At 44.3% G+C, this 14,140-nt stretch overlaps 1 protein-coding gene across 1 annotated transcript; it reads right to left on the reverse strand.

The window, feature by feature from the left end:
- Window positions 1–463: 463 nt before the first annotated feature.
- ankrd34a (ankyrin repeat domain 34A) lies at window positions 464–12,147 on the reverse strand. Its single transcript, XM_084944698.1, has 2 exons — window positions 11,765–12,147; window positions 464–5,111 (listed from the first exon to the last, which is right to left on the reverse strand). The coding sequence occupies exon 2, from the start codon at window positions 5,025–5,027 to the stop codon at window positions 3,429–3,431; it is 1,599 nt and encodes a 532-aa protein (XP_084800824.1). The 5' UTR covers window positions 5,028–5,111; window positions 11,765–12,147; the 3' UTR covers window positions 464–3,428.
- Window positions 12,148–14,140: the final 1,993 nt, after the last annotated feature.

Genomic DNA, 14,140 nt, shown 5'->3' on the forward strand with positions numbered 1-14,140 from the left:
CAGTCTTTATTTTTTTCTATTTTTTCTATGTAACTTTGCACTCCACTGCTGTAACAAAACAAATTTCCCACGCGTAGGACTAATAAAGGTGATATTATCTTACCGTGGTGACGGGCATTGAAGAGTTTCTATGACACATCGTCAAGTGTGGATTGCCATTTAATGTGTTCGTTTTTAATATATTCCCCTCAGCGCTTGTCTGTCTCCCACCTACAATTGTCTTGGGTGCTCCTGTTACCTGTTTAGAACAGTTGTTTTTGTATTAGGATTAGCCTTGTGGACTGACTGCATACCTACGGCTCATTCCTACTGCAATGGGTGCCTCCCTCGGGTAACACCATGTTTATGCCTATAGAACCAGTAACAGTGGGCTTGGTTTTTTCACAGGATTGTATATGAATAAAAGTGAACTGAGGGGGTCATAGGTTCAGCTGTGAGATGAGGACACGCCCCAGTTTCCAACGATTTTTCCACCTGTTTATTAATAAAGGTGCTTCTGATTTAAAACCTGCTAACATCTCACAATAAAATGAGTGAACTGACTTTTTCTGCCCAAGCTGCTCCTTTAACAGTGTCCCCTTGTGCTGAAACAGGTGTAGTGTATAACAGTACAGATTTGTTTTTCAGTACTTACAGTGTGAACTGGTTTCTTTGGAGTATCATAAACAATAAACCAATGTTTCTCAACACAAGTTCAATCAAAATATCATCTCTGAAAGTACAGACGCAGGAAACGGGTAAAATAAAGATGGGTTTCCACGGATATACCAACTATTATATTGACTATAGATCATTACAGTACATACAGCGCAGTAGGTAGTTTTACACGTTATCAATCAAACAGGAGCGTATAAATAAATATGTCAGCTTTATGAATGAAAACAAGTTAGTTTGCAGCAGGACGTTTGTGTCTTCATCTGGTAGCAGGAGGAAAATGAAAATGACCTCAGTGCAAATTGTGCATCTGTAAACATCAAAGAAGTCTGATTATTTCTCTTCAGGCCAGTTCAGGTCTGAATGGAGGATGAGAAATTCGGAGGAATCTGAGGAGCTTTCTGTGGCTAAACATTCAGACAATTAAATGAAGGTAAGGAGAGCTTCACCCACAAGTTTCAACTTCAACCTGCTGAAAATCTCTGAGGGAGCTACAACGGTGAAACGAATTACCACGTGTATGAGGAAATATGTTAAAGAGCTCTAGTATTGGGTAATTTCAGTTATCCTTTCTTTTATTCATTAAACTGATCTTGGGTTGGAGTTCTTCATCGAGCTTTCCTTGGATGTAAGAATTTTACACCAAGATGGTGGATCTCCTACTGGTCATCCAGAGGTACTGCAGTTTGTCTGTGGCGAAACGATGCAACAGGAAGCTGTTCTTCTGTTTGCCACACTAGAAAGAAGTAATCGTGACTGTCACTGGAAGACATTAAACACTGTATATCAAATTATGGCCCACTGGCTGACTGCGGTGATGCCAGCTTTACTTTGCATGGAAAATTTAAAGTACTTCTGCATGATGTTTGACTCATAAAGAATAAATATCAACGTTTTCTAGTTCAAAAATACTCAACATTAACATTTTATGCTTTTGAGGACCCACTGTAACCTACAAGTTGTAATGCACATGCACCGTATGAAAAGCAGGTGATCGCTGTGTCGGGTACATATGTCATATGGTTTATTAGGAACTGAAGGCATGCAGATGGTGTAAATAATCTTCCTTCTGAGTTTAATTTAAATTTTAGATGTTTTAAGAACTCCCCCTTGTATGTCAGCACAGTGGCCATGCTGATCAGGGGGAGCCGGGCCTCTGCACAAACAAGGCAAGTATATCCTCATAACTCACTGAATTTAAACTGATTTTCAAGCACTTTGGTTTCTTAAAGATGCCAGAACAGTATTTGTGATCAAGAATACGTAGTTTGATTTAAAATGCAGCTTTCGTACTAATATGTTAAAACAAATTAGGACTACCTGTGAAGACACTGCTGACAAGCGTCACGCAATGTCACTGAACAGCCACATAAAGCACCATTACTTAATTTAATACAGGTTTGTAAACACCTTTGTAAGAAAATAAGGTCTCACATGTTGATCGTTATTTAGTTTCTTGGATTTAATATTAATTTTATTCGAATTTTGAAAGCAGTACAATTTGATATTTTCTACTTGTCATTTTCAGAGCCCAAAGTCAGAGTCCCTGCACATGATCTGCATGTGGATGTACACGTCTATGAACACGTCTCTGCGTGTGGACGTACACGTCTCTGCGTGTGGACGTACACGTCTCTGCGTGTGGACGTACACGTCTCTGCGTGTGGACGTACACATCTAGGAACACGTCTCTGCGTGTGGACGTACACGTCTATGAACACGTCTCTGCGTGTGGACGTACACGTCTATGAACACGTCTCTGTGTGTGGACGTACACGTCTCTGTGTGTGGACGTACACGTCTCTGTGTGTGGACGTACACGTCTCTGTGTGTGGACGTACACGTCTAGGAACACGTCTCTGCGTGTGGACGTACACGTCTCTGCGTGTGGACGTACACGTCTCTGCGTGTGGACGTACACGTCTCTGTGTGTGGACGTACACGTCTAGGAACACGTCTCTGCGTGTGGACGTACACGTCTCTGTGTGTGGACGTACACGTCTATGAACACGTCTCTGTTTGTGGACGTACACGTCTAGGAACACGTCTCTGCATGTGGACGTACACGTCTCTGCATGTGGACGTACACGTCTCTGCGTGTGGACGTACACGTCTATGAACACGTCTCTGTGTGTGGACGTACACGTCTAGGAACACGTCTCTGCGTGTGGACGTACACGTCTCTGTGTGTGGACGTACACGTCTAGGAACACGTCTCTGCATGTGGACGTACACGTCTAGGAACACGTCTCTGCATGTGGACGTACACGTCTAGGAACACGTCTCTGCATGTGGACGTACACGTCTAGGAACTCTCTATATACTTGAGTCTCATCAGAAACGCTTTTTCAATAACCTAAAAAAGAAGTCTAGTCAACTTAATACTGCTATCACCTGCATGATCAAGAACCTGCACAGACATGCACACGTCATCATATTCTCAGAATAATCTGATTCCTGAAGATGTGATGTTATATATGAAAGGTAATCGGTAAGGTGATAGAGTCTAACTGCATGTTGCAATGATCTTTAATGTTGGTTGGATTAAACTCATACTGACCTCACAGTTTCACACCAGGAACAGACAAAACCTGTATTAAACCTAAACTCTTCTCAGGTGAATTGAGTCCTTGTTGGTGCAGCTCTCCTTAAAGACCACACCATGGTATTAATTTGAGTTCATCTGTGATGATCTAATGGAGATGCTTCACAGTAAATCAACCCCTGATAAGTCTCTGCAGCTACCCTTTGCTTTGCTCCTTTGTCTTCATTCATCAATCCCCGTTGGACTCAATGACTTTCTCCGCCAGAATCTCCTGGAAGGTCGAAAGCTGCTTCATCTGCTCTGTCTGCATTGAGTGTCTCCTCATCAGCTTCTTCTTCATCTTGAAGTCTGGGCCCCGTTTGGGTGAGGCTGGGGCTACTGGAACCAGGATCTTGTGTCCGGAGTTGATGGGGGAGGTGGGTTTCCCATTGGCCCGGATGTCAGGGATGGGTCTCTGCGGGTTGATGTTAAGCGGAGGCAAGAAGCCGGGCCTGGTGTGGGAGATGTGGTCCAGCAGCAGGGTCCCAGAGCCCCGGCGCTCCAGGAGCCCTGGGCCACGCCGTCGCATAGTGATGGGGGAAACTGAGTTGGGGATGTTTTCCAGAGACTCCCTGGAAGAACTGGTGACCAGGGACAAGGGGGAAGCATTGTACCTCCTCCGTTCTACCGAAACCCTCCCAGAGTCCGGTGATCCAGGAATGGACTCTGGACAAAGGTGGGTATCTGACTCATAGTGCTCCATCCGTGTGAGCTTGGGGTGAGCTAGGGCTCGGGCCACAACTGTCCCAGGTCCAGCAGCGTTCTCCTGGGATTCTGGAGCTGTGTTCCTGCGGTAGAGGATCTGGTGCTGCTGCACTTTGTCAGCCCACGATGGACCAGACAGCCCTGCGCAGTCCTCAGAGCAGGATCGGTCAATGAGTTTAGGGGATGTGGGGTCGTGCGTCTCAATGCTGTGACGCCGTGACAATAGCGGCCTCACCGGCTCTGTGACAGTCAGTCCGTTCATCTCTGTGATCGTCTTGTTCAGGTTGCTGTTGCCCTCCTCCTCCTCTAGACCTCCATCCACCCGGTCCTGGGGAACCCCACTGAGAACCGAAGGTGCCACCAGGCCCCACGGTTCTGAGTTCAGACGCTTAAGCAGTTTACGGGGAGGTGGCCTCTTCTCACCTGGAGGTCGAGCTGAAGGTAAAGGTAATGCTGAGGTGAGTTTGAAGCTGAAGATCCCTTCCTCATCTTTGTCTCCTGCAGGGGAGGAGGTGCCAATCTCCACCTCAGAGGGTGACATACAGGCAGGAGACAGTTTGTCCACAATGCCTGGGGATGGTGGGGAGTTGAGGTACTGTTTGGTCTTCTTGGTGCCTGACGGAGATGTGTCGGTGGTGATGATGATCACCTCCTTGCCCTTGGCCTTGCAGGAGTCCAGCAGAACCTGCAGGGTGTCACGGTCCCCTTTGTTGATGGCGTGGACAAGAGCAGAGGAACCAGAGTAGTCTTTGAGGCTGGGATCGGCTCCGTTCTCCAGCAGCAGTGACACCACCTCCTTTCCTGCCTGCTCTGCACAGGCATGCATCAGCGCTGTCCTGCCACTCTTATCGGGGATGTTCGGGTCAGCTCCTTTCTCCAACAGATACCTCACCATCCTCTGCCGGGTCTGTGGGTCATCGTAGCTTGCTAAGCAGGCAGCGGAGATGGGCGTCTCGCCACGCTCATTGCCCTCATTGATGTAAGCGCCACCCTCGAGCAGCAGGCGGGTCAGCCTCAACTTCCCCTGGAAGACAGCTTTGAGGAGGGCATTCCCCTCAGTCTGCAGGGGTCCTCCATCGCCCATGATCCCTTGCCTCTCCTCAGACCTCCTGCCCACAGGATGCTGGCTTAATGCTGAATCTCCATCCTCCTTGATAAGTTACATGACCTGCAGAAAAGGTACATTGAGGTGAGTCCACCTGAATAAAAAACATGCTAACATGATGGAACCAAAGATACTATTTAAATTCTATGGAGTTTTTAACCACTGATATTTATTGAGACTCTTTCTGAGTTGACGTCAGTAATAACTACCTCATCCTGTCCTCAATTCTGTTGTACATGTACAATGACAATAAAAGACTATCTTATTGTATTCTCCAAATCATCAATGTGACTTATAGACCTTCTTTCCTACAAGACTGCTCAAAGAATTCCTACCATTAATCAATACTTCAATCTTAAATATGTTCAACCTATCTCTGCCTTGAAGCTGGCAGTAGTAGGTTTCAGAGCTCATCACAGCACAGAAACAGCTTTAGTGAAGGTTACAAATGATCTTCTTATGGCCTCTGACAGTGGACTCATCTCTGTGCTTGTCCTGCTAGACCTCAGTGCAGCGTTCGATACTGTCAACCATAATATCCTATTAGAGCGATTAGAGCACGTTGTAGGTATTACAGGTACTGTGCTGCAGTGGTTTGTATCATATCTATCTAATAGACATACAAGGTCTTAAATAATCAGGCCCCATCTTATCTTAATGACCTTGTAGTACCATATCACCCTATTAGAGTACTTCGCTCTCGCACTGCAGGCCTACTTGTTGTTCCTAGAGTATTTAAAAGTAGAATGGGAGGCAGAGCCTTCAGTTTTCAGGCCCCTCTTCTGTGGAACCAGCTTTCAGTTTGGATTCAGGAGACAGACACTATCTCTACTTTCAAGATTAGGCTTCAAACTTTCCTTTTTGCTAAAGCAGATAGTTAGGGCTGGATCAGTGGCTCAGTGAACTGAACTGGCGTTTAAGAAAGGAGTAATGCAGCTGCTCGATGATGGCGGGAGATCTCTGTTAGCTCATTGAGCGTCAGCTGACACTTGTTGCCAGGTGTGGAGGTTTAATGATGTGCTTCAGTCTGAACAAACAGGTCCAGAGTTCAGCTGAGTCTATCTGCTCTCACAGCCAGAAGTGTGTGTGTGTGTGTGTGTGTGTGTGTGTGTGTGTGTGTGTGTGTGTGTGTGTGTGTGTATTTCTTTAGCTTTGAGCCAGCTAAGAGCAGCACTTACACTTACAGGTGAGGAAGATGATGGTGAATCCTAAGGAGAGTGTTTTGTTCATGACGAGTTGTTCTTGTTATGTTTATGCCCAAAGTCTGAAAAATTGACCGCAAACTGAATGCATGTTTATGGATCAGGACCACTAGGCTAAGGCTAAGAACCACCTGAAGTCTGTAAGTACGTTCAACATATGTCAAACACCAGAGGAACACTTCTAACACTCTTTGTTTGTGTTTGCTGTGATGGCTCAAACTAATTAAAAAAAAAAAAAACAGGTTTCATCCTGTGCTATTTTATCAAGGCATTGAAGAACATATCCTGGTCAAAAATGACTCCAAGGTTCCTCACAGCGTTACTGGAGGCCAAGGTAATGCCATCCAGAGTAAGAATCTGCTTAGATACCATATTTCTTTACCATAAGTTTGGGTGTCATCCTCGACTTTATCTTTCAATTCACACATTAATAATGTTACTAGGTCTGCATATTTTCAATTGCGCAACATTAATTGTCTCCGTCCTTTTCTCACCCCACATGCCGCTGCCATTCTTGTCCATAGCCTTGTTACTTCCCGGATTGACTATTGTAATTCACTTCTTTATGGTCTTACTCAAAAATCCATCCACAAGCTCCAACGCGTCCAGAACTCTGCTGCCCGTATCATCACCAGGACCCCTTCTGTCCACCACATCACTCCTGCCTTGCAGCAGCTTCATTGGCTCCCGGTCAAATATCGCATCAATTTCAAAATACTCTTATACACATTTAAGGCTATTCATCATCTCTCTCCTCCATATCTCTCTGACCTGGTTAAGATCACCGCCCCATCTCGTTGTCGCAGATCTTCTTCTTCCCTTTCACTCTCCGTCCCTTCCCCCCGTCTTGCAACCATGGGGAGCAGGGCTTTCAGCTGCTCTGCTCCACGACTCTGGAATTCCCGACCTCCTGATTTAAGAAACATCTCTTCCTTCTCTCTCTTTAAGTCCAAACTCAAAACCCACTTGTACAAAATAGCTTATCCCACATAAACTCTCCACTCTGCTATTTTATTTGTTTATGTCTTATGCTTCTGTAAACTGCTTGCTTTTATGTTGCTTTTATTCTACTGTGTACAGTGACCTTGAGTGTTTTGAAAGGCGCTTTCAAATAAAATGTATTATTATTATTATTATTATTATTATTATTATTATTATTAGATACCATATTTCTAAGATTCTCAGGGCCGAGTACAATAACCTCAGTTTGATCTGAATTAAGAAGCAGAAAGTTAGCGGCCATCCAGGTCTTTATGTCTTTAAGACATTCCTGCAGTTTAACTCATTGGTGTGTGTTATCTGGCTTCATGGACAGATAGAGCTGGGTGTCATCTGCATAGCAGTGTAAATGTATGCTATGTCTTCTAATGATGCTGCCTAAGGGAAGCTTGTATAATGTAAACAGAATTGGTCCTAGCACTGAACCCTGTGGAACTCCATAATTAACCTCAGTGTGTGAAGAGGACTCTCCATTTACATGTACAAACTGGAGTCTATTAGATAGATATGATAAAAAACCAATGCAACACATTACCTGCAGTAAAGCTGTTTCTGTGCTGTGATGAGCTCTGAAACCTGACTGAAACTCTTCAATAAGCCATTCCTCTGCAGATGATCTGTTAGCTGTTTGACAACTACTCTTTCAAGGATGTTTGATATGAAAGGAAGGTTGGAGATTGGCATATAATTAGCTAAGACAGCTGGGTCTAGAGATGCTTTTTAAGTAACAGTTTAACTACTACGTTTACCCTTAGCCAGCAGTTTTAAATTTCCTTCAATGTCGCCTGCTCTGGTCCCTGGAAAACAATTGACTATGGTTGCCGGTGTCTCTAGCTTCACATGTCTGAGAACAGAATCACCAATTACCAGAGTTTGACCCCCGGCGGGTGTGTCGCCAAGTGGGGAAAAACGGTTAGACACATGAACAGGTTGGTGGTGTACCTGGGGCTTCTGTTTAAGAACTCAGCACCTGTTATCTCGATCTCTACCCCATCTCGGCCCATTATCTTGGATACTTTCTCTCCTGTTTCACTACCTGAGCTGGTAAAATTAGTGAATTCAGTTAAAGCATCGTCCTGTTCACTTGACATTGTACCTGCATCATTATTCAAAAATGTCTTCCAGTCTATTGGCCCATGTGTGCTCACTTTAATCAACTCTTCACTGGCATCTGGTATAGTTCCAGTTTATTTTAAAAACGCTGCTATTCTTGCACTTTTAAAAAAAACCTCAGCTTGACCCCTCTCTTTGGAGCAGCTACAGACCAATCTCTAAGTTACCGTTAATTGGTAAGCTTCTAGAAAAGGTTGTGGCTAAGCAACTTATGGCAGCTCTAGATAAACATGGCATTTGCGATAAGTTTCAGTCCGGTTTTTGGCAATTTCACTCCACGGAGACAGCTTTTCTTAGGGTCTCAAGCGATATCTTGATGAATAATGATGCAGGAAAATGCTCTGTTCTACTCATGTTGGACCTCACATCAGCTTTCGACACAGTTGACCATCACATCCTCATTGAAAGGCTGAAAAATTGGGTTGGTGTATCTGGAACTGCATTAGAGTGGTTCTCCTCTTATCTCCATCACCGATCCTTTTCTGTGGCAGTCTCCGATTTTAGGTCATCCTCTACCTCCCTTACTTATGGTGTCCCTCAAGGGTCAGTTTTGGGGCCTTTATTGTTTTTGATACATCTTCTCCCCCTCCAGCACATAATGGGCTCTTTTGAGGACATTTCTTATCACTGTTATGCTGATGATATTCAGTTGTACATTTCTTTTATGCCCGAGGATTTATCTAAGCTTCAGCGTCTGAATGATTGGATTATTGTAATTCGCTGTTTATGTGTCTAAGCAAAGGTTCTCTGGATCGTCTGCAGGTTGTGCAAAACGCTGCAGCTAGGCTTTTGACAAAATCCTCCAAGTACTCACATGTGACACCGTTGTTATCTCAGTTACACTGGCTTCCTGTTAAATTTAGAGTCAATTTTAAGATCTGGTCTTGACCTACAGAGCTGTGCACGGACTGGCATCAGCCTACATCTTTGATCTGCTACAGCCCGATGTCCCCAGCAGGTCTTTGAGGTCATCTGATCAGGGCTTACTTGCTTTAAAAAATACTAAGAGGAGGACTAAGGGTGATAGAGCTTTTGCCACTTTGGCCCCGAGACTGTGGAACTCTCTCCCCCAACATTAAGAACTGTGGACTCAGTAGCTGTTTTTAAAAAACAACTCAAAACTCACCTTTTTAAAACTGCTTTTGGTTAATTTTTTGCCTGTTTTATTATCTCTTTTTAAATCTGTTTATGACTTGTAATCTTATGTGCAGCACTTTGTGATTCTGTCTTGAAAGGTGCTATATAAATAAAAAATTATTTATTTATTTAAGACTATGCTTACTCCTCACCGTCACTCAGCCGTCCTATTTCCCCGGCTGCCCGGGGCAGTCTCCCAGGGGACAGCTTGTGGGGCCTACGCTATCTTCGGCTGCACCGGCTACAGGGGCCTTGCTACCTACAGATTTTTCAAGGGTTCAAAGCCGAGTCTCCATTTCAGTAATCCTGGCCTCCAGAGCTGCAAATAGGCTACATTTATTACAAGTATCATTACTGCTAAAGGAGGCGAAGGAGTAACTAAACATGTGACACAATGAGCAGGAAAGTGCAGGAGGGACAGGTGAAGAGGCCATGCTGCTAACAAGTTGGCTACGAGCTAAGCTAAGCTAGTGAAACCCTAAAGCAACCGTAAGTGAATATAAACAGTGTTGGGGAGTAATGGAATACATGTAACACCGTTACGCATTTAAAATACAAATATGAGTAATTGTATTCCGTTACAGTTACCGTTTAAAAAGGTGGTATTCAGAATACAGTTACTTTGTTGAAATAAAGGGATTACACAGCGGTCTTTTCCTGTTTCATATGTTCGGCTATACACCCTCTGTATATCTCGCTAGCAAAGTTGACCCAGACAACAAAGTAAAGCTAGTTTTCAGCTACGAGCCCAACATGAACCCGACGTATTAGCCAGAGGTCCCTTTACTACGGTTCGGAGCCGCGGACCTGTTTTATATACGCGCCGAATAGTTTTCTATACGAGATCGCTGCAAAAAAGTGCAGCCTTACCTAATGTCCACCTACTGTTACTCATTTATATTAAGATTTAAACATCTAGTTGGTGTTGGTATGAAGAGTAACCTTCAGTAATAGTAATAAATCACACAGCAATAGGATATTCATGTAGTGGTAAAAAGCATGATAATATATTAAGTAATCCAAAGTATTCAGAATACGTTACTGTCATTGAGTAACATAACGGAATATGTTACAAAATACATTCTCTACTCTGTAGTGGAACACATTTTAAAAGTAACCTTCCCAACACTGAATATAAATTAATGAGTAAATACACCAAGAGTGTGTTTCAGAGGACGCACATGAAGATTACACTATGAAATAAGCAGTTACTATAAGTTTTGTATTAAATTGCTACACAGATATACTACAGAAAAACACCACTGTGTTGGAACAGGAACAGGAAGTGATACTCTACTGCAGAGAGAACGAACACCAAGTGACAGTATGTGTACTGCATATATGCCTGCCTGTGACCTGAGGAAGGTCGGATAGACCAACGTGTGTGCAGCAGTTACATGTAACTGTTTCATGAAGCAATAAGGCAAAAAATATTGAGATGACAAGCTGAGTCTGAAGGAAATAAAACACAAAAACGGGCTGTTATTTGTGTGTGTCTGTGTGTGTGCATTTTTACAATGTTTACATATCGTTATGGGGACCAAAAATTGGCATGCTACTATACTTGTGGGGACCATCAGTCACTTATAGAGACAAAGTTTGAAGACATTTCTGAGGTTCAAAACGGGGTTTTCGTGTCAGGGTTACAGGCAGCTAGGGAAATTATTACGTCAATTATGTCCTCACTAACATATGAAAACAAGTATGTGTGTGCGTGCGTGTGTCTTTGTTTGTGTGCGCATGTGTGTTTGTGTGTCTCTGTGTGTGAGGTAGTGTTTCTACTGCAGCATACCATGTAGTACTACAGGACATTATTAGACATCGATCCCTATCACTGATAGATTACTGATTATGTCACGTGTCCCCACGATCACCTGCCACACAGGTGGAACCTCCGACTCATGACGACAACGATGATGATGATGATGAAGGTGAGCTGTGGAGGAATGCGGATCTCTCGGTTTCTACGTCACTGCGCTGCTGTGACGCACGCGGATCTATATTTACACAGGCATGAGACACGTGCACGCGCGTGTCCCATCGCAACACACGTGCGCGTGCACCAAGATGAAGATAAACGATGTTTCTATAGCTTCATCATCATCATCCTCAAACATCTCGAGGCATTACAGCGATCAAACGGACCCACACACGCACGCGCGTGGTACCGGTCCCGGGAGCGGCGATGCTGGTGGCGATAACGATGATGAAGATGGAGCAGAGCTGCAATGATGGAGCTGATGAAGGTGTGTTTGGTGTTCTTACCCCGGCATAAAGAAGCCTCTTTATCGACTCACCGACCGTCTGAGTCCGTCACCGACCGCTGCTGTTTACCGACGGACTGACGGAGCGCTCCTCCTCCTCCTGCGCGTCTTCCTCCTCCTCTTCCTCCTCAGTCTCAGCGGCTTACAACGGATTCCCCCCCCCACCCCCCCACCGATGGTTAACGGCACAACCGGACAGTTTAAACATTTCTCCCATATCAATAACCTGATCAGACTGAAGCTCTGTTTTTAGTTCTGCTGCTTCATTTTAATAGAAATCACCTGTTAGATGGCCACGGCGTTTCCATGGCAACCGTACACTTCCTGTTCGCAGGAGGGAGAGTTTTGCTGTTAAAAAAACATTTCAGCGCAGACCAGCGATTATTATGGGATGTTTGTAACTGTAAGAAAGCAGGTCAGAGACTCTTCATCTCATCATCATCTTCATTATTATCATCATTTTTTATTTTTTTTATTACCTGAAGATAAAAATAAAATACTGCAGCGCGCGCGCACACACACACACACACACACACACACACACACAGTGGTGCTATTATGGAAACAGTTTCTATGGTAACTGATGTCCTGAATTCCTGCAGAAGTGTTCCCACGGTGACACACACACGCACACACACACAGACTGCGTGTGTTTAATGCTAGCATTTTAACGAATCAGCTGATGTGTTTTTGCTGAACATGCTGGAACCTCCTCACCTCACCAAATTCAGAAACCTTCATCATCCTCACAGGGATGCTGAAACAGGGGTGTTCTCCTGTCTCTTTGAGGGTTCTCCAGGTTCCTCCTTCAGTCAAAACACATCCTCATCAGGTTAACTGGTGATAATAAACCTGCCATTGCCATGAATGTTGGTTTATCTTGTTGTGTCAGATTGGCCACCTGTCAGTTGTACTCCACCTTTCAGCCTATGACAGCTGGAATAGGCTCCACCCCTCCACGACCCTGAAGTGTCTTAGCATAAAATCTCAGTGACACAGAGGAGCAGAGATGGGTACCTGATGTTTGATCTGTTTCTGATAATTTGCTGGAAGAAACTTTACAAAGTGCATTTTGGGCAAATGTTCAAACTCGCATCAGCCTGTGGGACAGGTGTCTGCTCCGGTGTGAGCAGCTGAACGTTGCAGGTTTGTCACAGACCAGTTCTGTTGCAGGGTGTCAAATCTTTCCTCCAGGTCCATCACAGCATCTTGGTTACCACAGAGGTATCCAAATCCATGATCGCTGTGAGAATTTTCCCATCTCCACTGACATCACGGCATCAGCCAAGCTTTACCTGTTTATAATAACAGGTGCTGCTCAGTTTAAGTCCTTGAGTAAATATATGGCATTTGGGGAATGAATAATCAAATAAAGGCATGTTAGAAAATTAATCTGTGCAGTGTCTTGATGCATGCTCAATCATCCAGGTAAGGAAATCCCAAAAGGTTGATTCTGTTCATCTGGACGTTTTCAGTGGGAGAAATGTTTTGTCACTCATCCAGGTGACTTCCTCAGTCTCAGCTGACTGCAGGTTTCCCCAACCATATAAACAATTCAATTCAATTCAATTCAATTTTATTTATATAGCGCCAAATCACAACAAAAGTCGCCTCAAGGCGCTTCATAGATACAGAGAAAAACCCAACAATCATATGACCCCCTATGAGCAAGCACTTTGGCGACAGTGGGAAGGAAAAACTCCCTTTTAACAGGAAGAAACCTCCGGCAGAACCAGGCTCAGGGAGGGGCGGCCATCTGCTGCGACCGGTTGGGGTGAGAGAAGGAAGACAGGATAAAAGACATGCTGTGGAAGAGAGACAGAGGTTAATAACAGATATGATTCAATGCAGAGAGGTCTATTAATACATAGTGAGTGAGAAAGGTGACTGGAAAGGAAAAACTCAATGCATCATGGGAATCCCCCGGCAGCCTACGTCTATTGCAGCATAACTAAGGGAGGATTCAGGGTCACCTGGTCCAGCCCTAACTATATGCTTTAGCAAAAAGGAAAGTTTTAAGCCTAATCTTAAAAGTAGAGATAGTTTCTGTCTCCCGAATCCAAACTGGAAGCTGGTTCCACAGAAGAGGGGCCTGAAAACTGAAGGCTCTGCCTCCCATTCTACTTTTAAATACTCTAGGAACAACAAGTAGGCCTGCAGAGCGAGAGCGAAGTGCTCTAATAGGGTGATATGGTACTACAAGGTCATTAAGATAAGATGGGGCCTGATTATTTAAGACCTCGTATGTGAGGAGCAGGATTTTGAATTCAATTCTGGATTTAACAGGAAGCCAATGAAGGGAAGCCAAAACAGGAGAAATCTGCTCTCTCCTTCTAGTCCCTGTCAGTACTCTTGCTGCAGCATTTTGGATTAGCTG

The sequence above is a fragment of the Perissodus microlepis genome, chromosome 11, assembly GCF_051167445.1.
Source record: "Perissodus microlepis isolate ML-2025 ecotype Zambia chromosome 11, ASM5116744v1, whole genome shotgun sequence".
Lineage (NCBI taxonomy): Eukaryota > Metazoa > Chordata > Actinopteri > Cichliformes > Cichlidae > Perissodus > Perissodus microlepis.

What these genes read in the sequence shown, in the direction of transcription:
- ankrd34a (XM_084944698.1), bottom strand. Translation starts at nt 5,027, where the DNA reads ATGGGCGATGGAGGACCCCTGCAGACTGAGGGGAATGCCCTCCTCAAA.